At 44.3% G+C, this 25,771-nt stretch overlaps 2 protein-coding genes across 2 annotated transcripts; both read left to right on the forward strand.

The window, feature by feature from the left end:
• The first annotated feature begins 296 nt into the window (after positions 1–296).
• Positions 297–2,738, forward strand: POP4 (POP4 homolog, ribonuclease P/MRP subunit). Its single transcript, XM_080352331.1, has 6 exons — positions 297–381; positions 508–731; positions 1,356–1,433; positions 1,626–1,687; positions 2,038–2,139; positions 2,456–2,738. Exons 2-6 carry the CDS (start codon positions 562–564, stop codon positions 2,590–2,592), a joined length of 549 nt encoding a protein of 182 aa, XP_080208457.1. The 5' UTR covers positions 297–381; positions 508–561; the 3' UTR covers positions 2,593–2,738.
• Positions 2,739–18,867: 16,129 nt separating this feature from the next.
• On the forward strand, positions 18,868–25,085 carry PLEKHF1 (pleckstrin homology and FYVE domain containing 1; the record flags this gene model as incomplete). The annotated part of the gene is made up of 2 exons (XM_080352094.1): positions 18,868–18,892; positions 24,252–25,085. Exon 2 carries the CDS (start codon positions 24,264–24,266, stop codon positions 25,083–25,085), a length of 822 nt encoding a protein of 273 aa, XP_080208220.1. The 5' UTR covers positions 18,868–18,892; positions 24,252–24,263.
• Positions 25,086–25,771: the final 686 nt, after the last annotated feature.

The following is a 25,771-nucleotide window of genomic DNA, read 5'->3' on the forward strand; positions in this document are numbered from 1 at the left end:
ACTATAATTGACTCTGCTGTTAAGTTTGTTTCTTTGTTTCACAGGCTAAAAAAAAACCAAAAACAAAAACACCAAACCAAACCAAACACATCAGAGAAAAAAACAACAACGAAACAAACCAAACACACACACAAAAAAACCCAACAAAACACACACCACACACGGCCGGCGCCTCCGCTGTCGTCACAGCTGCGCCGGAAGCGCCGGCGGCCGCCGCGATGGAGGGTGAGTGCGGGCAGCGGTGGGCGCGGGGTCCCTTGGCGCGGCCGCCGCGCCTCACGCTCGCTCCCGCCGCTCCGTCCCTGTGTCTGTCCCTTGTCCCTTGCAGGGGAGCTGTACCGCCGCCTGCCGGACCGCCGGACCGGCCCGCAGTGCCGCCAGGTACCGCCTGAGCCGCGGCCCGTGGGAGAGCCGCGGGGGAGGGGGGCGGGATTTTGCCAACTCAGCAGCGAACTCCTGATTTAAATAAAATTTAATTTTGTAAAGTGTCTTTAAAAATATCTTTAGCCTCAAGGATCAGAAGAGGCCAAGGCGTTTGTAAATGCCTTCCTGAAGCGCAGCATGCCGAAAATGAAGGATGAAGCCATCCAGGACATGTTGACTCGGAAAGCGGTGGTTCTGGAGCATTACTCCGCAAAAAAGACAAAGCCAAAGAGGAAGAAAACGAAAGGTTTTACTGCCAAGCAAAGGCGAGAAATGCGGCTTTTTGAAATTGAACCTGAACAGCAAAGGTAAGATCTTAAATATTTTCTTTGTGTAGTAAAAGTGGGAAGTACCTTGAAAGTCTGCACAAGCAGCAGCACGTACACCTGGCTACGAAACACTCAGTACAAACAGTAGTTTGGGGCATTTCACCATGAGAAAACAATCATTTTGTCTCTATAGCCGGAAAATTAATTTGTCTGTTACTGGTCCGCTTTCCTTTTCTGTAGCTAAATATGACAAGAAATTAAACCCAAAGACAGTCACCTCTGATTTAAGCTTTTAAAGTTAAACTGCCTGTGACCAGAGTCAAAACTGCATCGGGCTCCTTGCACTAATGCATGTTGAATAAAGCCCTGGCTGTTGCTAACGTGAAGTGAGGAGGAGAAATCTCTTTCATCTGAGACGCAGCCCGATCCTCTAAAACACATCACTGATTTGGGTTGAGAGAGAGAAACATACTTAGTTTGTGCTTTTTTATAAAGCAGACCTGTTATTTGGAGCAGGTTACCTCTTGGGCTGAGTTATGAGAGCAGCCTACAAAACTTATGTTAGTCTTAACTCTGTTGTAAATATGGCTTACTTCAGAAAGTAATAGATTTTTTTAATAATTAAGTTCTTGTATAATGCTTTTTTTTTTCTTTTTACTGCAGATACGCGCTCTTTCTACCCCTACACGAACTCTGGAAACAGTATATCAGAGACCTTTGTCACGGGCTTAAACCAGATGCGTAAGTTGAGATATTTTAAAATTAGTGTAGTTTTGATGTAGTAGGTATTTCCTATTTTACTGAGTTAGTGCTAGAAACATCACAGTTACTCGGTAAGTATTATTTCTGTAAGCTTTGGCCATGATTTCAATAGTCATGGTCACATTTTGTAAACCTAACTTTCCATATAATTTTCTTTCCCTCTTCTCCAAGGCAACCACAGATGGTTCAGAGCAAGCTGCTGAAAGCCGATCTCCATGGAGCTATTGTTACAGGTACTCTGCTTGTTTTCTTTTACAAAACCACCTGAAATTCAGTAGACATTCCTATATTTCACGTGTTTTTTAAAATTCCTTTCAGTACCATCAACTCTCGAGTCACATAGTTGAGACTGTATGTTGATTGATTCTTTCTCTAATGACCAATTCTAATTACTTTTCAACCACTCATTAGAAACCTGCTGGTAGTTGCAAACATTAGCTGCAAGTTTTACCCATGATTACTGTAATTGCGTTATTTCAGAATATCGCAAAGGACTTTTTAAAATCATGAGGCAACTGTAGAAGAGCAAATAAACTGCCTGAATCTGAAATTTTCTAATACGTACACACTTCTGTTCTTTCAGTCACAAAATCAAAGTGCCCCACTTATGTTGGGATAACAGGAATCATTCTACAGGAATTTAAACACGTCTTCAAAATTATCACTAAGGAGGACAAATTAAAAGGTATAAGGTTTTTTTCAGTGCTTTTCACAACTGGAATAATCAGAAATTTCTTAAACACACTATTCATCTTAGACCTCTGACTACATTGTTTTAAATAAGTGCATTTAGTTCTTTGCTTAGAAGTCAGTCCTTACTGACCATGTAGCAGTCCAATATCTTACCAAAAACTCTCTTATTAGAAATAAGCAATTAAAAAAAGATGTGGCAAAACCTCAAGTCTGTGTGTGACTAATACCCCCTGGTATGTCAGTATATTTTCATAACAGGGATTTATGTTAGTCCACTTTAGTTAATTTCTTTCCTTTTGCATTTTCAGTTGTTCCCAAACTTAACAATGTATTTAGCTTGGAGATTGATGGATTCATTTCCTACATCTATGGAAGCAAGTTCCAGCTTAGAGCAAGCGAGCGATCTGCAAAAAAGTTCAAGTTGAAAGGAACTATTGACCTATGATTTCATGAAAAATCAGAAATATTAATAGAAATGTCTGCTGTTATCTTGCAGTTTATAGACCAGGTTTTCTGGCAGCTCCAAAATGGAATATTTGTAAAGCATTTCTTCTTACTGAAGAATGACATATTTATTTTCTTTAAAGCAGTCTCTCAGACTTTTGAAGCTTATTGTATCTGATTTGTTATTTGTATATAACATTCTGGCTTTTATTAAACTTACACGATTAGTATTGATTACATGGCTTCTGTTTCAATTTATAACCGTAAATTTGCACAATGAAAATTACATCTTGTAACTCTGGGATAAATGTTATTGTTGCCTTCTGTATAAGCTGGGCTTTATCTATTATATGCTTATAACGAGACTGTAGGTGATGACAACCGCTCTTTTATATCCTTGTTCCTGGGCCAACATCATCATCTCTGCCTGGTGCAAGCATGTGCAAGTTGTTTCAACTGATATGTTTACCTCTAATATCCCCTTCCCTATGGTTAATAGTTGCAGGTAACATGTATATGTGTGAAAATATACTAAATCTGTAATGCAGCTCTGCAACCTGTTTGCCTACCAGCAACATACTACTTTAAGATTAAAATTCTAGAATTATTTTGTTTGGAAGAGACCTTCAAGATCATACTGCTCAACTGTAAACAGTCACTAAACCATGTCCCTATGAACCAGAATCAGGTGTGTCTATATTAAATATATATTGTCACACCAGAGTGCAGGCAACACACCACAGTACGTAAGAGGGAAGCATACAAAGCTACAAATTCCAAGATGGAAATGATCCCCATTCAATCTTGTGCTTAAATTACCCCCCAGAAGTGTCTAAGAGTAGAAGCTTTTCCCAATTAATTTGTATCCATGAAGAAAGAACAAGATGTGTTAAAGTTGTTAGACCCAAGTTATTCTGCCTAGTAATCCTCTGTGTTCTCTGAAATTAAATGCCTTGGTTTCCTGTGAGACATTGGAAGGGAAAACAAACAAAGTGATGAAAAGCATAAATCAGCAGAAACTTTCAGGACAATTACCTAGTTTTAATTTTGCTCATAGCCTTCAGTGTAACATCTAATTAAGGCATCTGTTAAATGCCTATAATATTAAATTAATAGGGGGAAGCTAATAGAACTTTATTGGCGCAGTCCGGTTAATTAACATTAAGGGTCTTCAATGGATGTCTTAAATAGACATCATTGATGGGAATGCCATACAAATTGGAATCAAGCACAATCATGTTTCATTGTGCTGTGAAGGACACACCATATGGACACACAGATGAACACGATACAATTTCCCATAGCTACTGGCATCTCTGTTTTTTAAACTGTTTCAGCAACCTAAAAGGACAAATGCTGCCTAGCATTCCCCATCGATAAATAATAGCAAGGCATTCATTATTTACAGTGAGGAGCGCTGAAGAGATGTTCAGAGGTCTCCGGAAGGTAATCACATGCTACCAGCACATAAAGACGGCTGACAAACGAAGAATAACAAGAGAGCTGAACAGCCAACATGTTCAAGATGCCTTTACTGCAGTTGGTAAATCACCTGAAGAGGCCTTTTTGTAATGACTGTGAGGTGCTCCAAACAGCCCCATAAATCACTGAAGCTAAATTGCTACCACACACCACTGGTATCACTGTCTACCCATCAGCTCCTTGAACCAAACCCCCATCCCATCTGCTTTCTCCAGCACACAGCCCTGTGTTCACCTTTCACTACAACACATTAAATCCCGCATTGCCTGTGAAGGAGCTTTCATAGAAACTGGGTAACATCAAAACCACCACTCACCAGACCTCCCCTGCTGATTCGTGGCCCCCCCATCTCCTCGTTAGTTGACGCAGTAAATACTTAATAGATTTAATATTAGAAAATTGGAGATCTAATCACAGCTGTCTCTAATATGCCTCTTCCTTCATATGTTCAGCTCTGAACTGCATGCAGCAGAGACACATTTTTCATTATTTTTATATATAAACTCTCACTAAAGAAAAAGCTAACCAGCAAATAATGAACAACAACCAACAATATACTGTCTCACTATGTTACATGCATTTCTGCTTTCCTATTACTATGTATATATATATTTATAACCAATCCAAATTGAAACAATTGTAAACAATCTAGCTACTGGATTTTGAATATTTAAGCAAGAATGGGAAAACAAACAATTTCTGTTTGAAACCTCAGAATAATTCATTGTAGCAAATGCTTGAAATTAAAACCAAGTCATATCCAAGAAAAGACAGAATTTTCTATTTGAGGGTTTTTTATACTTCCTCTAAAAGATGGATTACGTAGCAATACAATGGGAATCCCCAAACACCTCCCAAGAAAGTCATATTAAATCACTGAAACCACAGCAGCATATAGGTGACGTTAACTCTATATATTCAAGCCATCCAATGTTTTAGAGAAGCATAGAGCGAACATAAAATTCTGATTCGGACCAGAGCCTTTTAAAATGAATTCTCAAGTCTTGGACAAGGTCACCCCTCCAGCAGACTTCGTCTATTTTAATGTTTCAGATCTGGGAAGACTTATGTCAATGCAAGAGGTTAGAAATAATTTCTAAGCCTCTTGCAACGTTTGACCAAGTACCTCTTGTTAAACAAACCTTAAAATAATTTGGAACAGCAAGACATTGTCCTTAATAAGTAGCTGCATTTTGTAAAGGAGAAATCCTGGCAAGGATGAACAGTATTTTTTACTAAAACAATGCCCCTATCAAACTGCAAAAGAAAGGGCAGGGTATGGCTATGCCAGGCTGGCATAGTCTGAAAAAGGAAACTGCTTGTTCTGAGGTGTGTACATAAAAAGTATGTAAACCTGGCTTACCTATTTTCAACATAATTTACAAATCTCAGGTTTAGAAACCTCACCTGGAAGCACTGGTGGTGTTTTCTAATAGAAAGACTTTACATTCTATCCTGCCCTGCTCCCCAGCCTATTTTTAGGCTATTACTTTCATGCCCCGGCTTCTGCTAGGAACTATTCCCATAGCACCCAACTATTGCCAAACAACACTGATTTAAAACATGTTATCTTCATATACTCTCAGGCACTGACCAGTTTTCTAATAACCATCACCTTCTATATGCAGCTGAACAGCACATTAAAGATTTGCAGTACAGGCCTGTTAACAGAAATCTCTTCCTGGTGTATTAATAAATTCAGTCTTATTTCTTTCAAGTCTCAGAATGAGCTCCTGGAGTCATGACATACGTGCATACTTTTGACTGATACACTAATCTTAATATATACAAAAATATATAATAATATATTACAGCTAGAACATTAATTGTATTGTTCATGTAATAGTTTGAGAAGTATGCAATTACCAGAAATGCCAAAGGACTTCGGCTTGACCTCACAAATTTTAAATCAATGACCAAAATTGAATATAAATGCCAAAGTCCTCATATGCTTGTCAAAGGCACAAGTTAAGACTTCAAAACTAAAACCTCAGGCATGACTGCACTCACTTGTCTGAGTCAGGGCTCCTCAGCTGAGCCACGGGACTCCAGGAGTCCCAGGCTTGCAACAGAATGTTTAGGGAAATGTGCTCCCTGTGTACCTGGGTCCAGCTGCCAACACAGACCTGTGGCCACACTCTTTGGCCATACTCTATTGTACACACACTAGCAGCCCCCAAATGGACTCTGCTTCATAGCACTGTTATTCTGGGAAGGAGGGAAAAAACAGGATTTCACATTTCTCGCAACTGTTAAAATAATCCCATAAATCTGAATAAAATGATTTTTTTTTTTTTTGGTGAAATTGTCTGCAACACTCTGCCATGCATATTCTTCCTCTAAAGGATTATTTCAAAATTATGGACTCAGAAATGTTCAGCTGGATAGTTCTTGGGTGGCTGAGGTGCTCACTGAAGAATTTAAATGATGTAATAGCGATTGAACACCCCATTATATGGCTGCCTAATTAATGTAAATGATAGTTATGTCTCACTCACAGAGGATTATTTTACACAGAGGAAAATCTACTCACTGCCACAGTAGCCATTTTGATAGTTTTTATAGGAGCAGTTGCATTATGGCTTCATTGAGTAAAAGGTAAGTAGCCGTCCTAAATAATGAAGATTGAAGGTTTAATAGTCCCAATAAAGAATCCTGCAGGTTTTTTATTTCAAAAATTAGAGTTTGATTGCAAGCGTATGATAATGAGAGGGAAAAGAGCACTGGCACGTGGAATCCTTCTGCAGCCCATGCTCCTTGGGAACCTTCATTTCTTCAGCACAGAAAGATAGAAGAATAAGGACAGAAAAAAAGAAAATAAGCTCTTCATGACAGCACGTCCAAGCTCCAAGCCTCTCCCTGTGACAACATCTCAGAGGATAAGGATATGCTGGATTGTGCCTGTAATATTCAGAAGGCTGACATTACTGGAACAGCTGCATTCGGCTGATCACGTACACAAATACCCTCAAATAATGTGAAGAGCCCAACTTAGACCCATTTTAGTGATGATATGCAGACATAAGCCAGCCTTGCAAACTTGTCTCAGAATTGTAGCCTATTACAGCAACTCTTCTTTGTGAGGCAATAGTCAAGGGACTCAGCATTTCTGTTACAAGACCCTATTTCCAAGGTTATATATCAGAGATTATAACAGCTATAAAAATTCAAATGAGATTTAAAACTTGGCATGAGCATTCTCACTTGGGATCTAGTATTTTTTAAGCAAATCTTTACCGGGAAAGCTAAAAGTTATCCTGTTCCACTTGTTATTTTAGGTCTCTATTGCTATAGAATTCCCCATCTAGATTCTTAAGCACTCCCCATCACAGTGCCCAAGTAATCTCTTTTCTCAGCTGCATTTTCAGAATGGCAGTTCAGAGCTAGGACAGTTGATTTGACATTTGTTTCTTCAAACAGCAAACCTCCAAGAAGGGTTTTAAAAGAACTTCTGTTCCAAGGCAGCCACTTTTTTTCAGCAGTAAAGCACCACATGTGTTTTAGCAAGTAAAAAGTGGCAACAACGTTAACCTGAATTATGGTACCAACGACTACAAAACAAGCTGGCTGGGGATTTGCAAACAATCTCCAGCTGTCTGCAAGAGATCTGATTTATCAAACATACTCTAAGCAAGATTTGCTGTGGGTTTGTATAATAGTTCCTAATAAAAGAAGTCTGTAGTATTTATTTACTGTCATTGTCAGTGAAAGGTGCTACCCTTATGAACATCTTTCAGAAAGGTGAGTAGATTCCTTCAGAATAATCCACAGAATAAGGAGAGAGCCACAGACCCTAGAAATCAAAGCTTGGAATCACCAGTGAGCAGGATGACATGATGATGAGAAACTTTGGCTAGGCTTATTTTTGTGATATGATTCCCTTCCATACAGGAGCTGGACTGACATGAACACATCCTTTCCAAGCAAGTCTCCGCACAACTCTCCCCATGGATAAGCGCTGCACACAAGTAATTCATCACTCGTGTTAGTGGAAGAGTGGCAGAAGTACAGGCAGAAGCCATGAGGCCATTAAATTCGTATTCTCTCACCTTCATTCTCACAGTTCCGCCATGCAGTAGTTTGGACTGAAAACTAATGCTTCATACAAAGAATATAGTGTCCATTATATCATAGGCTCAATATCCGGGGAAAAAAAGTACATACTTATATAGGTGCACAGGAGTAAAATAAGTGAAACACATGATCCATATTTTAATTTTGCATTCACAGTGCAATACCTCCTATTTGCAATGACTTGTAACAATCACTTTACGACAACACTGCATCCAGATAATTACCTCTGTTACTGATTTGTTGCGGTGGTGGTGGGTTTTTTTTTTAGAAAAAAAAAAAGCAAAGTTGGTGCAATTCTTTAGGATTACTTTGAAAACCCAAGGCTTACCCAGAGAATGATAACATCTAGTTTTGAACAATGACTTCTGTTTAAAACAAAATTAGTTACTAAGGTGAACAGATTGAGTAATCAAGCTCAATTAAGCATGCGCAATATGCACCGTAACAACATTCACTGTTTGGTGAATTGATAAAACAGCTTTATTTTCTTTTGACTTCTGGCAGTCTACCGCAAAGAACCATTCACTCCTATTTCTACCCAGCGTTTCCGTGAAAACGTATCATAATTTTAGCTACTTTGCCAAAGAGATTGTTGGAGAAAGAGAAACAAAGAAAAACATCCTACAGCTGCAAGCAGGAGACAATATTGGCATCTACAGAGACATCGAGCTTTGATGGTACAGTCCACGCTCTGATCAAACATGTTTGTGTAGGAGAGAGGTGGTGTGCTGTGGAAGACAAGCCACTTCTGGGGACACACATAGCATGTTTCAAAAGACAGTTTTCTTCCTACACAGCACAATAGTTTGTAGCTTCGTGTAAAGTACATTAATATCTTGTGACTTGGCTCTGAGGCACAGGTATTATTTTAATTCATTATTACTGTTGTTGCTTTTGTTGCAGCTATTATAAAAACTTTATAGAATTCTCCTCACCTCATCCTGTGCCCAGAACAACACATTTTGCTTTGGTACCAGAAGATGGAGCCACATGCTCACAGTTCTAAAGTGACTTCTTTTTTTCCTGTTGTGACAGAAAAACCACCCGAGAATCAGGCAGTGCCTAGAAACTGCTCCCTTACCTTACATGAACTTGCCTTTTTACTGCGTCTGTGTGAACTGCTAATCTGGTGCATGCCTTACCGTATGTCAGCTGCCTTTCTCAGATGTCTCCATAACAACTGAATTTCCCTTACTGCAAATATATTTTCTGAATTGCCTACCATGTCAAAATGAAATCAGGAAACAGAACTAAACTAAAGCAGGCATTTCCAACTGCTACAATATCACACTTTTCATCTCCTTCATGAAAGGATATACCCTTAAAGGAAGTCATACATGTCCCAAAACCTTCAGTGTAAGACACTCAACTTCTCTTAATGTTAACAAGGCCAAACAAATGCAGATAATGTTTTCCTGTGCCCTAAAGCTTAAAAGTATGTGCTCATATGAGAGAAAAGGCTAGGTTTGTACTCTGCAAACCCTTCGGCAGTCACTCAGAGTAGGACACACATTTGATGTGACTGAGACATGCCTTTGCCAGCAGTACATTGCTGCCCAGTGTGACCAGTTGCCACAGGGTAGGGCATGGTTGTTTTTTCTTACTATGTTGAAGGCCAGTAAACCCCTGGTTCTGCTTCAAAACCTACTTGCCAAAAATAAAAACCCCAAAAAACAAACCAACCCAGTGGCAGCTGCTGTACTACAGCTGCTCCCCCTCAGAGCACGTGCCAGGCAGTTCCCACCTGCTGCCCTGCGGATACATCCAGGGTGCAGCAGTGGCAGGAGCATCTCTGACCCCCCGCAGCTCCACACTGAGAGGTGGTACAGCGAGTTTGCTAAACCTGCCCCTCAGCTGGCAGCGTATGCTTGTCCCACTGCATACAGCCACCTCCATGATACATTAAGATGAAAGGAGCCTTTGTAAAATGACATCCAAGAAGAGAAACCCTTCACTAAATGTATTAAAGCCTATTAGGGCTTTTCTTTGTTGGCTATTTGCTCCGTGTCAGCTGTATGTGCAGACTGTCTGAGAGAGAGATCAAAGCAAGATAATGGCATTCCTAATAAAGCCAGCAGAGATCTCTCAGGTAAAAATGTTTATTGTTGAAGAACATTGTCAGATCATTCCATGTCCTTTCCTGACCTGGCAATGTCCCAAGTTACTACAGAACTGCTTTAAATACACAGACTTAACTGTTCTTTTTGCCACTCTTTCAGACTGATCTCAGGCAGCAGAATCTCATACACTTCCTTAGTACAATGCCAAAGCCTCTTTATAACAAATCCTCCACCACAACACTTCACATTTCTCTAATGGGATATTAAAAATGAAGTCAGCAAAGCATTCTAGCAAAGTGGCTCACCAAACAAAAAGGCATTTATTTTTTACAAAATTTAAATACAGGACAAAGCATGCTGCCTCTGTAACCCTGAATGCTGCAACCTGCTATCAGCAGTAGATATTCACACGTGGCTTCACCTCCCACCAGCCCTTGGGGAGCCACCATTTGATGGGGAAAAAAAGAATGGTATATGTTACACCAAGTGGAGACCACAGCAGGTGGGATTGACACAAGTGTCATCCTCTACACAAAGCTTGTAGATACTACAAAAAGGCTTCACCATGTGGAAAAGCCAGAGTAACAGTATCTATTTTCAGATTTAATTTAAAAAATTGTACTTGCAAGTTTATGTCTCACAATTACTTAAAGGCACCCTGAGTGAGAAATCTGAAGAAAATGTCATATCAAACCTTTTTCTCCCACCATTTACTTCAGTACTGCAGCCAAAAGCTCAATTACAGTTTTGGTTGCCAGGATTTCTGACCAGTGTCTATATCACCCTCTTCATATTTTTGGATAATCACTTAAAAACCTGCATTTGCTTCCTTTGCCTGTAATATATGAACAGTACTCAAAGTCCTCAGGGGAGTGCTGCATTTGGGAATCACTTTGTGGCTAGAAAAGCAGTCTGTAAAGGCGTAAGAGAGCTGTGGGTTGGGAGGCTGCGGCAGGACAACCCCTCAACATCAACAAAAAGGACTTTCATATTCTTGCCATTTGCAATCTGGGTCCTTTGCAGAGCAGCCACAGCTGTAGCAGTGGTCCCACTCAAACTGCAGGAGGTGGAGACATCTCAGTCCTGCACCCAGTGCACTCGGAGGTCAGCTGTGCAGCAAAACCACCTAAGGTGCCTGTACCATGCATCTACCAGGTTTAATCCGCATTAGACTACAAAACCCACAAAGGACACGCAGGCAGGACTTGTGTAGCATGCTAGATGTATCCCAAATACATCACCTGCACTGTTTGTGCTCTCTCCACTCAGAGAAAGATGGAAGTCCCAGAAAGAAATACAGCATTCCTATTGTAGATCTGCACTGAAATGAGGGCAAGCTGAGGAAACCTGCAGGATTGACTGCCGTGCCTGCAAGATGGACAAGACTTTGAAATCCTTTGTAAGGAGACCAAACATATCACTTAATAAAAACAAGGCATCCTACAATGAACCTCCCTTTCCCATATTTATTCCTCTCTAAACACAGCAGTGCACAGATTATAGGAAATGGTTTTACATTTAACTTCAACCCCAAGTGGTAAAGAAACGGATTGTATCTCACAATGTAAATTTGCATCTACCATCATTTAATGGATGTTTTATACATGCTATGTACTACTGTGTTTTTATGGAAAGGCAAAAAAATTACTTGGGAATTTGTTTTTAATTAAGCAATAAGGCTCAATGGAGTACTGCTATCATGCAATAAAACCACTCCTGGGGTGTTGTGAGGCATTTGGTCCAGATGAGTGCTTCAAATCACCCCCAGATTGTGATTAGATGATTACTCCCTGGAGTTAATATTAGATGGTTCTCTCGAGTTGTCTTACTGCTATTATAAAAAGTCTTCAACATGGGGAAACTAAGTAGCTTTTGTGCTTGAAGAAGATGAAGTTCGCAGTTTCGACTGTTGAGTGGCTGTCTGAGCTGTGTGGGTCCCATAGATCAATTCACCTATTTAGCATGCGTGAAAGATCATCTCAGTGCATTTCCTTGACCCAAACAGTTTTACAATTAAGTGGCTTGCTTTCTTCTAGGAGAGGGAAGGATATAAATAGCAAACAATGCCAAAATAAAGCAATCCCAAGACAAGAAGCTGAGGAATTTGATTCTGAGATATGTATTACTGGCTTTATCTGTTTGTAGGGAATAATAAATCCTAATCGCTATTATGCTAATTGTATTAATGAAGGCTAATGCATGCAGTAGCAGTAAGAGATTCTCCCAAGTTGGGTGCATGAGGAGGTACACAGCCTGAGGCGTTTGTGGGGGTTCCCAAGCTAATGAATTCAAACAGCTCAAATGGTACAGTGCCAAACTGTGGTGTCCTCCCCTGCCTCCCCCTGATCCTCTTCAGGGTTGAAGTTAGAGAAGAAATAATCCATTCTAAGACACACACAAAAACAAACAAGCAAGCAACAACAAAAAAAACACCACAGAAAACAAGAAACAAAGCTCCCTGCATATTTCAGTATATCATTAAGAGAGAAATCTCAGGAAAACACTAACTCTTGCAGGTTCTTCCACTCCCAAAAAGGCAGGATGGTGGCACATGTACATGGACAATTTTTGCACAGCAAATACAGAGCAGAATCCTCAATTCCTCCTTCAGATGTCCCTCAACAGCCCACAACACACCTCTCATTACACAAAATCCCTCTGGTTTCTCAAGCAGGCAACAATTTTTACACTTCACAAATTAAGATGTGATCTTTCACACATCCTCTGCACCCTAGCCTGTACCACATCTCATACCCTACACAGCCCAGGCAGCAATGCACTCTGTAAAAGCCAACCAACCTCTTCCACCTGGTAAGAAATCCCCACAGCTTCTCCTTCAGTTCAGCAGCTCTCCATTTAAAGATCCAGCCTGCCAATGGATGGGAATCGCAGCCAAGCTGAGGCTTCCTCTCCTGTTTTCCAGGATGTCAGCAGAACACCTTGAAAAAAAACACTGCCTTTCTGTTTTCCCTTATATTTGAAGACCATCAAAGGAAACATGGATTTTCCTTTTTTTTTTTTTTAATTTTCCCCTTTCACAGAGCTCTCTGCAATATGCACTTGATGCATAAAACTTCTCCAGGCAATCACAGTAGATGCCTTCCTACAGAAAAGCCACTGGATGTGGGGCAAGGCGTGGGTCCCTTACAAAGGGATGATTTTTCTTTTCTGAGTGACACACACACTCATCCTGGGCAGCAGTTCCAAAGAAAAGGATATTCTTCACATAAATAGAAGCTATATCCATGGGCAAAGCAGGGCTTATGAATGAAACACTTTTAGATGTCTATGACTAAACAGTCAATCACAGGTGAACACATTTACATCTTTTTAAATTAACTGATGATTATCACACTCTTGTTCCTATGCTTTTTTTTCCCCCCCACTTAAATATTTGAAATGCCTAATCTACCTAAGTTTAATGTTTGAAATACCTAATTGTTCACCATGATTTATACTCTGAATATGAGATCACTGTTTAAATAGAATAGCAATGGTAGGAAGAGTTCAGATGAAGAACATGCATAGAATGATGTTAGTCTGAAAGGAGCTGAGCCCAAAAGATGCTACACTCCCTCATAGCATGGTGCAAAATGCTTTCAGTAGCCTTTTTAGACACATTTCTTTTTTCCACATGAATTTCATGCTTTTTTTTTTTCCTCTAATATTACATTCCTCTCTGCACTGGATACCTGCATATTCTCACAGTTCTGACATTTCATACTCTGTTACCTCTTTCTCACCTCTCCCTTTCATATTTCAACTAGAACCTGCTCCCATTATCAGGGAACGCTGCTCAGAACTAGCTATCTGGCAGTACGCCCAACCTACTGCTTGTTCGTCAGTGTGTACTCACCTGTCCCCCTCCTCTGAAGAGACCAAACTTCTGAACTTTCCCCGTCATACGTCCCTGTACAGGGCAGCTCTTGGGTGCAACCTGGAGACTCAGGGCGACTGACCCACTTGATCAATCCACTCAGAAAATGAACATGAAGCTCATGCTGTTAAGGATGAAAGAAAGCATGGGTTAGTGACACAACCTGAAAAAAATGGAGACTACGTAAACTGGATTTAAAAGAAAAAAAAAAAAAAGCCTTTTCCACTGAAACAATACTACTCCTCCTTTGCTTGGATCCACCCACTTTTCAGCTACAAAATGCCCTTCAAACCAACAGCCACATTGGAGAAGCCACAGAGCTGCCATGGGACATGTGGCATTGGTGCTCTGGGAGGCACGGAAAGGGCCATCTGTGGGATGCTGAAGGTGTTTCTGCACTGCAAGGCACGTCCATGGGCCTGGCAGCAGCCACTTCCCACTCACCACTGCACATGCCCAGCGCCAGAGGTCCAGCGAGCCCTCCTGATGTCCACCATGCTCCTGCACACTCTCTGCTTGACCCCACGGGCATAAATCAGTGTATTTCCTTCGCCCATGGTTTTCAGTTTCAGGTTTTACCATGTCTCCTGCTCACAGTATACTCTATCACACAGAATGGTACACACAGATGACTTCAGATTAAGAACATTTCAGTGACAAAATACCCTGAGTATTTTACAGTTAAGAGTGGGGATATAAATGGAACTACATATTACATGCTGATCCAAAACAGAAATTAAAACTCTTGCCAAGCTTTAGATCAGATCTTCTAACCACTTCTGTGATTACAGTTACAGACCACTGTGAAGAGAACAAGTTATTAAAACTGAAATTGGCTTAGCAGGGAAATCTCTAGCATTCTTCTCTCCCACTGCATGTTTCACCACTGCTATTTATCACTTAAAATTAAGAAGGAACAAGCAAAATACCTTATGGCTTCACAGCACAGAGATCCACAGTCAGTTGCCAAAGCTTAACACAAATACCAGCTCACAGCCTAAAGATAGCACGGGTTTGAAACCCTTCTCCTAGTGCTGACAACCACATGTGTCTTCTTTTACTGGGGAGAACACACCCTCTTCTTTCTTTTTCCTAGGACCCATCCAAGAGTAAATAATTATTACGTATTTATGCACAGCATTTTGACTTAGCATCTGCTGTTTACCTGCTTCGTCACTATTTGCTGTTCAAGATTTCAGATTCAACTCTACCTAAAGGCCAAGCACAGCACTGCACATGTGATCAGCAGAACAGGGCTGAAGGTCTGAACAGGGAAGGGCAAAGCACAGCAAACACAAAGGCTCTTGTGATGCAAACTTGCAACTTTAGAATCTGCAAGGCTGAGTGGTTTTGTGCTCCTTGCACACGACAGCTTTTGCAATTATCACTGAGATTTCTGAGCTGGGACATGACCCTGCAGTGAGGCACATGGGGCCATGAGTCAGGAGCTCTGGGGGATGTTCCTCAGCCTCCCAAGTGATTCACTCTGAGCCAGAGCCTGTTGCTGCTGAAAACAATAGCAAATAACCCATTATTCCTACTTCAGCAATCACACTGCATATGACCATATGTAACTCTCCAAGTTTTTAGTTTTACTTCACTTAAGGAAGGTACAAAACCTCAAACAGTTCTTAGAATTTATGCTGCACTTCAAAATCCTTAAAGTGCTGCATACATGCAAAGCACAGTAAGGCCATTGTAAAAACAAAGGCACATTAATTGTGCATTGCCTCCTTATGCAAAAGGCAGAGGAGCAAGCAGGTTTCAAGGTTGATTTCAGGAATATATTCATAATTCTGACAATTATTTTGCAGCCAGGCTCCCAGGAACAACTCAGGAAGTGCCACCTTCCCACACATGGACCCAGAGAGGCTGTGAGGACACAACGACCCTTTGAAACAGGTTTGTCTGGAAGCAGTTCCAGCGCATGTGGACAAGTGATACATGAGAAAACGATGTTCTGAAGTTTCAGTCTGAGTAGGGCTCCAATTTCCGCACTGTCAGACTTGTAAAAACCTCATTTCTAAAGCACACGAGTGATGCTGGTAGTGCTTGAGACACAAATCAATCACGGCAATTCATACCTTTCTAAAATAGGCTGATTAGTTGAATCTACCAGGAGCCAGACCACACAAACATTCATCCCTCCATGCACACCGCAGTCTCACAGAGCATAGGACAGAGATTATTCATGCTTACAAGTAACTCTTATAAAGAACACACGTTGATTTATTCACTCATTAAGTAATAGCAGTATTCCAAGCTCAATTCAATAAAATTTCCATAGCTAAAACCTGTCTTGTCGGCTGATGAAATGCCCCATGTAGTCAATTAGTTAAAAACACAGTCTATGCTTTGATCGTGGTGAGTTTTTAACATCCCAAACTGAATCTCAATATTGAATTTTATTCAAAATAATTTTATAAAATGCGTTGATTTTGGTTTTTTTTTAACATGTACTAACCATACACTGAGCTCAAAATTGAACAGATGTTTTTGTTACTATTATAATCTAATCTTTTCCTGCAGGCTGTTGTAGTAATTTTGCCACTAGAAGATAATAAAAAGCCATTTTCTCCCCTGCAGAGCTTACCTTTGGCTGACTCAGCTGAGCAGCTGCAGCTTTCTTTACTTGCTTTGAAATTATTGCATCTCAGTTAAGGAAGATATTTCTGCTACTGAGAAACAAGTGGTTTTGGAGAAAATGCCAGAGGCAACAGATCAGATAATGCAACTGGAGCAAGGTAAAGAGACTTTAAAAAGACAGTAACTTGAGCTGTGGCTTCTTCAAGTGATCTCACAAATGTTTCAGTTTTACAGCCAGGGAAAAAATGAGCTGCTGAGCCTGCCTATCAAATAGCTCTTAAGGTTACTGGTCAAACTCTGAGTTTGTATCTCAGTAAGGCATTAAAACAAGGATGTAGCAGCTTCCAAAACAACCACCCCATCGTCAGCTCTCAAATGCAACTGGTTAATACTGACTGAATGCCCAGCGCACACCTGGGGCTTCCCTTCCCTTGTGCACCTGCTGCCTGAACACACCTCCACTTCTGAGCCAAGAGGAGGAAAGCAGAAACAACCTTCAAATCTCATGCTGTTTGGTTAACCCAGTGCTACGTTTGGCTGACACATAATGATCACTGCCCAGGTGACCTCACTGAGAAACAACAAGAAAAATAAATCAAAGTACTACACCTCAATGATAAAGACTATGATTAGGATAACATGCAAGCAATTTCAGAATAATTTTAGCACGTAGGAAAACAAAACAAAACCCACACACAAAACAAACAAAAAACCCAACTAAACAAATAAAAAGACACTTTAAGAGTAATAATCTATGTCTGGCTAGAGGTGAATTATCCTGGCAGCTAAGACAAATTCTGACACATTTAGTTCAGCACATTGTATATTTACACTTAGCTTTATGTAAAAAAGCACTTGTTGAGAATTAATTTCTAGGCTGGGTAGATCTGCCCAGGCCTGGCAGATTGCTCACAAGGCAGCCGGGACAGAGATAGCTGGTGTCTGAGCTCAACACTGAACGGCTCTATAGTGAGAAATGGTCTGCAAAGGCTCTGCCCCTCCTTCAACCAACAGACCACTCAGTCCTGCTTTCCCACAAGGACAGAAAAGACTCCAAAGCCCTAGAAAAAAACTGAAAATCAATGCTCAGCCCAGCAGCCTGCCCTGAGTAGCGAGCTCTCTTCTCTCAGGTGTTCAGAAGTCTGTTAACAACCCCACAGTCCTCTCTGTAACTCTCTCACACCCCACCAGGGAGCCACGTACTGCAATTAGCCGAGTCCATGTCCACGCTCATCGGATCATCGGACACAAAGCATGAAGAAATAAAGTCTCGTGGAAACTCTTCCGACTGCCCAAGCACTTCAGTTCTGAAGCACACCATGAGCTTCCCAGCCCACATTATTACCAAAGAAAATGAAAACCTGAAAAAAAAAACCAACACATTTCTAATACCTTGACAGCTCCATCAGTTCCCATTAAATATAGAAAAGCTATTACAGAAAGTGAGCAAGCACCTGAATTACAGACCAGCACAGGCCGGGTAGCCAGGGGTTGTTTTACAGCACCAAGCAAGGACCAGAGCTCAGCTCACCCACACCTCCAGGTGCTAAGAGACAACCACGGGCTGCGCCCGCAGGCAGCAACGGGATAGACCGTGGCACACGCAGCCACCGAGGAGGCACAGCCACGGCAAAAGACCTCCTTGGGGTGCCCCCGAGAGCACCAGCCCCTGCGCTGACCGGGCGTGAGCTACCGAGAAAATGCAGGAAAAGCTTAAAGGCGCCTGAAGGGCCGCACACCCTGGGTCAGCCCGCGGACAAGTGCTGAAAGGGGCGGGCGCCCCGAGGCAGCCCCAGGGAGCGGCTTCGGCCCAAGGAGGGACGAACGGGGAACTGTCCCCTACCCAGGGAGCGACTACCAGACAGCGGCCCCGGCCCGCGGAGTGACCAGCACCCCCCGGCTCTGAAGCGAGGACCACAGCGGCTCGCGCCGGTTCCCGCCCTGCCACCACGCAACCGCACGCCCCGCCCCACGGCGGGGAGACCCGCAAAACAAAACCCCGCCCCTCGGCGGCGTTTAGCCCCGCCCTTCGCCGCTTGCTCTGCTCCGCCATTGGCTGTCACCCAGCGAGGGGGGCGTGGCCTCCCGCAGCCCACGGAGCCCGAGCGGCGCCCATTGGCCGTCGGGCGCGGGGGTGGGCGGGGCTGTGGGAGCGCAGGCCGGCCCGGCGGCGGAGCGGCCGGGGAGCGCTCGCCGGAGGCGGCCGGAGCGGTTCCACGGAGGTACGGGACCGAGTGGGGCGGCGGGGGGACCCAGCGCAGCGGCCGGGCGGGCAGCTTGTGCGGAGGGGGAGAGTTTTGGAAGAGTTGAAGCTTTCCGCCGCCGGGCCAGTGCGGCGGGAGGGGAGCGGTCTGGCGGTTGCGCTCCGTTGCTCCGACCGCTGTAGGAGGGGCTGGGGGGGCAGTGCTCGCCGTGCTCGCCGTCGGGAGGACTCGGCCCTGCAGGGTTCGCCGTGCGCCCTGCCCGCCTGGGAGCTGAGCCCACCCGCAGGTTTCCCGTCACGCGTGTGTGGTGTCCCGCCCGCGGGGGACTCGCTCGGCAGCACCCTGGTCTGTGCATGGCCCGAGCGCCGGGCTGAGAGACGGGTTAGTTATTTGTTTTGGAAAGGACTCGAGTTGCCGAGTTTGACCATGTACCAAAACCACAGAAATTGATCCCGTTGGAGAGTTGTAAGAGGAATCCCCCACCTTTGGCCACACATGTCTTCTAAATGGCACATGGGCTTTAAGGCATCGGGAGTGATGGACAGTTCATCTCTTGCCTTGGTGCTCACCCACCCTCACCAGCACTCCTGTGTATGTCATCTGTCACAAGCCCTTGTCCAGCCAGAGCCTGTAATGAGTGACCTGGCAAAATGCTATGATAGTCCTATCACCTCCAGCTCCAAAACCCAAGAGTTCCTTATGGGGGTCTCTGGAGAGCGGCCGGTCACCAGGTTGACACTGAGTGGTGGAGCGGGGAGCTGCCCGTGGAGCGCTGCCTCACTGCACTGCTGAGCATGTGTGTGTGGACAGCGAGCAGGGGAGGGGGGATGAGGCTCTTCCTTGAGTTTCAGGTTTTCCTTCTCCCCGCACAAAGCTGGATGCCTCTGAGCCTGGGTGGCAGGTACAAGAACCAACTGATGGGTTTTGTAGCATCACTCTGAGCCCCTCAAAAGCCACTAGTCAGCTGTCCCCTCGTTCTGACCCTGCATGCCCTAAGTCCTGGACATGCTGAGAAACAGCAGCAAGCAGCTCAGTAACTTGACTAGTCCAAATTCCACCATGAATCGCAGCATTTCTCAATCAAAAGCCTGATATGGCTGTCATTCCCCAAACCTACGTGTACTGAATCAGGTTCCTCAGGAGCACAGCTAGAAGGAGGTTGCCTCAGCCTGAGCCCGTTGACCCCAGTGGCCCAGCGGCTACAGCATGCCAGGAAGGAGGGAGAGGCAAGCCGAAATCCCCTTGGGCAGGAAAAGGAGAGGAAGTAGGTTTTTCTTTCTCTAAATGCCTGCTCTGGCCAAAAAAAATGGCTGCATCCTGCTTACTGCGCTTGGTGAGGAATAGCTTATGCCAGCCCTAACTCCAGGAGAGACTTCTCAGCTGAGCAAAGCAGAAAGGGGGAGTAAGGGAGAGCTGCAGAGAAATGAGGCTCAGGGGATTTTCTGCCAGCAGACCACAGCAGTCAGATCTGCTGTCAGCGCACTAATACTCATGGACCATCCCTTGCCTGTGGTATGCATTAGGTATGCAACGAATACCAAGACTGTCAGTTCTGTTTGACGGCAGGAACTGAAGAATCAGGTAGAACTGCTCACTGCCTTGCTGCACCTAAGCCTTAGATACATACAGACTTGAAAAACATACCCCAGACTCGCTGACCCAGGAGCTTAAGATGAAATGCCCTGCCTGGCATGCATCAACATGGCTGTTTATAATCACAAGTGAACAAGTGCTCATTGTTAAAAAACGTGGCTTGCTTACTTCTGGAGTGGAGTGCCAAACAGTATTTTTTTCCTTTGAATATCAGTTGTATGCACTGAGTTACATATTCACTGCATTCTCAAACTTTGCTATGCCAAAATCTCCCGTGAAAAGTAGCACATTAGTAAAGTGCATCTTCCCACCCTCATATCAACTCTGTTAGCTTCTGCTGCACATGGTGCATGTGCGTAAACATCATTGAGTAATAAGCACTGTGACCCTGCTGACCTGACAGGACAAACTTGAACAAACAAGAAAAAAAAAAAATCAAATAGGTTAGAATCTATATCCTCATTTTTATACCTTATCACTATTGTTCCAAAGGGAGAGGCTCCCAGTAAAGGGGAATTTACCAGATTCACATAGAATTCCAAAGCCAAATCAAGTATTCTTAGCAGTGAGTCACAATATTAGCATGAAATGGGTTTGCATGTGATTACTCAAGCTAAGTGCTCGCTGGAACTTGGGGCAGGATTGATCTCACGTGTGGTGGGATGAAGCGAGTCACCCTCTGCAGACGGCTGTTTCTCCCCACTAACTGAAAAGGGAGCCTGTAGACAGATGCAGTTAGTTGTCCAAGTTGTCCAATGTGAATCCCACCTCTCCCATTTTTTCACTGCTTAGTGTGTGTTTGTGCTGTTCTCCAGGCATTTACGCCTGAGGTGAGAGAGATGTAAGAAAAACGCTCTGCTTTTGCTTCCCTGGGAAAACTCCTTTGGGAAATACCCAAGGCTGGAGCAGCAGCTGACAGTCTTAGCATGGAATATTTTCCCAGGACAGAGTTAGCTTCTCTTTGGTTAACTCCTGGCATTTTAAGTACATAACAAACCAGAAGGTAGAAGAATAGGGACATGCCCTGCAGGTGGAAGCATGATGTGTAATGAGATCTGGCTTTCATTTGTTTCACGTTGCAGGACTGTGTTGATACCCTGTCCACCCTCTTCTCCCTTTGCTCCATGCAGCAGGTCCAAGAGCTTTCTGGTCCATATAGGGGCCCAAATCAATACAACAGCTAAAGCTGTCCCGGCAGTAGGGCTTGCACTCTTCTGAAAATGAGCTTATGTTTCCTGGCTCTTTGCAGGCATGGTCTTTATATCTGACAAAATGTTTTAATTTCCACTGGGATCGAGTACACAGAGACCCCTAGAAATAGGGTTTTCTCAAGTACCATACTCACTGGAGAGATCGGACCATGCTTCTAAAATACATAAAATAAAAGTAAGTGACACAGGCTGAGAGCTGGGACTCCATAACCCAGAAACATGAGGAAGCGAGGCTGCTGGGAGTAGGATTAACTGCTTGGTTTATCCCACTTGGTGTTGCTGGTGCCAGAAATTCTTGACAGTGTTTTCTTGCATTTGTGGCCTTTCCACACCAAACTTCCCAAGCTGTAATTTCAGTTTTTCTTTTTTTTCTTTATTATTTTGTGTGCCTATCTTGCTGTTTCACTTAAAAGCTCCTCATCCAAGGATTTGTTTGCAATGGACCTCAAGAGACCACATCCCAGGGTAGGGATAACTCCAGATATTCAAAGTCAGGGAGTTTAGTGTTCAGTTCTGGACTGTAGTTTGCCCAGCTTGTTTGTTCTTCAGACTGATTTGTGTATTTAAGAGGGAGAAAAAACACATTCTGCATTGTTGTAATATGGAATAGATTTGCATATATATTCCTGCAGCAGAGCAGCTCCTTCAGTGTGCAGGTCCACTCTGGCTGACAGATCAAGGAAGGGAATGGAGCCTTTCTCCTCTCTTGAGGGCAAGTAATAAATCCTTTCACACAACTTCTACGTGTCCATACTGAAACAGCAGGGTGGATGGGGCATCACTCCCGCCACTGCTTGTGTCATAATACCCCATCTAGCTGCAGCATCGCCCTGCTCAGAGCATTGCAGTTAATTGTAAATTCCCCTCTACACTGGAGAACATGCACATGAGTGGATGTGCTTGATGCTGTCCAACTCCATCAAATCCATTCTGGTTCTTCAAGGCCCTGAAGATCCATGTCCTTCCAGAAGGAAACTGGAGGCCTTGGAAGACCCCGGAGAAGCCAGCTCTTCAGGAGCACTGGCCACACAACAGTTCTCTATGAAAGCTAATTCTGCAGGGTAAGTCACTTCATTCAGGTCCCTGGGGCTAAAGCAATGCCGTAGCTTTGTGCTGGACATCCTAACCTGCTCTGTAGAAGAAAATTCTGGGAACTCAGAGGAGTTGACTGGTCTGTCTGCCAGATGGCTCAGGCCAGAGGTAAATGGCACATTGCAACCTGAAGCGGTGGTTCTGTGGTTTCCATCTGGCATACCGAAAGGGTGATATGAGGTGAAGGGGAAGGAAGAATGTAAATCAGCATTGTCCCAAATGCACAGGACCAGGTGTGTTGTCCTCCTCCTCTTCCCTTTTTCCTCCAGCCTCTATGGCTACCGGGACTCTGACCAAGGAAGACGGGGACAGTGGTGGAGAGCAGCTCTGCAGCAGTGATTCTGTGAACCGCTAACCAGGGCGACACACGTCCCTGTGATCTCGCAGCTGCCTCGTGACGGCTGAGCTACCTCTCTGGAGGAGGAAATGACTCACGTTCCTGCGGCCGGCCGGCCTCGGGCAGCAGCTTTCAGTGCCGGAGGGGCTATGTGCAATGAAAAATGGGACTTAGAGCATAGAGCACTTTCCTTACGGCAGACTACCAACAGCAAACATCTGCTTTCGCTTCAGAGTCACCTTTATCTAGGTTTTTCTATTAAAACCAGAACAAAACAAAGCAAAAAACCGCAGGCTATCGAAACCCCAGATGGTGTGAGAAGGAGGGTGCAGAGGTGTGGGAAGGGATGAGCTTGCTGCCTGCCACTTCCCCTTCAGCAGAGATCAGACAATTTTCACAATGATGTGTCTTGTAGCTGGAAGCACCGGCAGCCCCAGCGTAACTGGGGTAGTGGAGGAAGGGCTTGACTTGTGTGGGTTTATCCACATAGCGAGTGCTTTTTTCTTTTCCTCCCTTTTTTGTCACGCAGGGAGAACCAGGGGGAACAAGTGATACTGCACTGTTTGTTCCTGCCTCAGCTCTGGCCCAAAATGGTGTTGGGGGGTGTGTGTCTGTAACTAATCCTCAAGACAGCAGGTGTGCCGTCAGAAACGGGAGGCTTGCTCCCAAGGCCACAGATCTCATCCCTCACCCCTCATCTGGCCCAGCATCACTTAGCTCTCAGCATCAACAGGGATAGAAAGGGGGGATCCTGGTACCCTTCAGTTGTCACAGTACGGTAGTCCGTGAGCACGTACTTCTGCTTGCAGAAGAGCAGGTTCAGACCAACTGGCCTCCTTTACTATGGGCACACAGTTATACTGGGAAAAAGCACAGCTATAATGGAAGAGCTGGCTCTGCCTTCAAGGGCTTCCATTGCTGCAAAATGAACTCTCACAGTATAGACTGTTGCAAAGTGGGGTCAGAAAGTTTGAAGATTTAATTTAGAAAGGTAACGAACTGAAGTGAGGAGTGGTAAGGGGATTACTCCTAACCTTGGGTTGCATTGGGAGCGTCTCACCTGTGCATACATTTGCTACTCAGCCTCACCCCGGTACAGATGTTTGCAGCTTCACCACTTCCCTCTTTATTTTCCTCTCCTCAGAGCGAGCTGGAGATGGTGGACCATCTTGCAAACACTGAGATCAACAGCCAGCGCATTGCTGCTGTGGAAAACTGCTTTGGGGCTTCCGGGCAGCCCTTAGCTGTGCCAGGACGGGTCCTTCTAGGAGAAGGGATTTTAACCAAAGAATGCCGCAAGAAACCAAAGCCTCGCATTTTCTTCCTTTTCAACGACATCCTCGTTTATGGCAGCATAGTCATCAACAAAAGGAAGTACAATTCACAGCACATCATTCCCCTTGAAGATGTCACTTTGGAGACGCTGCCAGACACCTTGCAGATGAAGAACCGCTGGATGATTAAAACCTCCAAGAAGTCCTTCGTGGTTTCCGCGGCCTCCCTCACGGAGAGGAAGGAGTGGATCAGCCATCTGGAGGAGTGCATCAGGCACCTGCTGACAAAGACGGGCCGGCAGCCCTCCACAGAGCACGCCGCCCCCTGGATCCCCGACAAGGCGACGGACATCTGCATGCGCTGCACGCAGACCAAGTTCTCCACGCTCACCCGCAGGCACCACTGCCGCAAGTGCGGCTTTGTCGTCTGCGCAGACTGCTCCAGGCAGAGGTTCCTGATGCCCCGGCTGTCCCCCAAGCCCCTGAGGGTCTGCAACCTGTGCTACAGGCAGCTGCTGGCGGAAAAAAAGAAGGAGGCGGAGGCAGATCACAGGCAGCCGGAGCCGATCGGCTCTGCCATCCCAGCCTACGAACCCTCCAGTGGTGATGACAGCGACAAGTCTGACGACGACAAAGCTGAGCAGTGGCCAGCAGACACAGAGTTTTATACCTCAGAAGTATCCTGGTCATCTTTCCATAGCTGACCTTCTTGGGAGCTGGTGGCATTTAGACATCAGGAAGCCAACTTCTGGCCTCCAATATGTGTCCTTCTTGATGTTTTCTCTGGAGGCTGTGCCTGGGAAGGTGGATCTTGGCCCCTGTGCGTGGTGTCTGTGTGGGGAGCAGAGATGGGGTTACCCTTCTTAGAACGTGTCTCATACGACACAAGCACAGAGAACAACAGCTCGGTGAAGAGCCGGGACTGCAGCAGAGACCTGTGAATCAGCCTTGGCCAAATGAACTCACCCTTTAGTGCCTTATTCTTCCTGTCTGCAAAAACAGAACAATACTAACTTCTTTTCTCAAATTATCTTTGAGATTGGCTCTTCGGAGAAAAAGGAGCAAGAAATCCTGGACTTAAACACACTTACCTGCTAGTGGTGTGTTCCTCTGTCGCAGTGAGGGGCACGCTGGATGGCATTTTCCATGAGCAGTGCATCTACATCAGATATTCTCATTGCAAGCCTGCCAGCCTGAGGGGTAGCCTCTCATCCCCACCTGGTAAGGTCTGCACAGGCTTCCATGTCTGCACTCGGGTCTCTCCACTTCCTAAGCACTAAGGAAATGGTGCTTCGATTGCAGGGACCTCATATGAGGTTTGATATGAGCAGCCTCAGCAAAGCGCTGAGCATCCAGCTCTCTTGCATGGAAGGAAGCCATGTTGGTGGTA

The sequence above is a fragment of the Nesoenas mayeri genome, assembly GCF_963082525.1.
Source record: "Nesoenas mayeri genome assembly, chromosome: 12".
NCBI lineage: Eukaryota > Metazoa > Chordata > Aves > Columbiformes > Columbidae > Nesoenas > Nesoenas mayeri.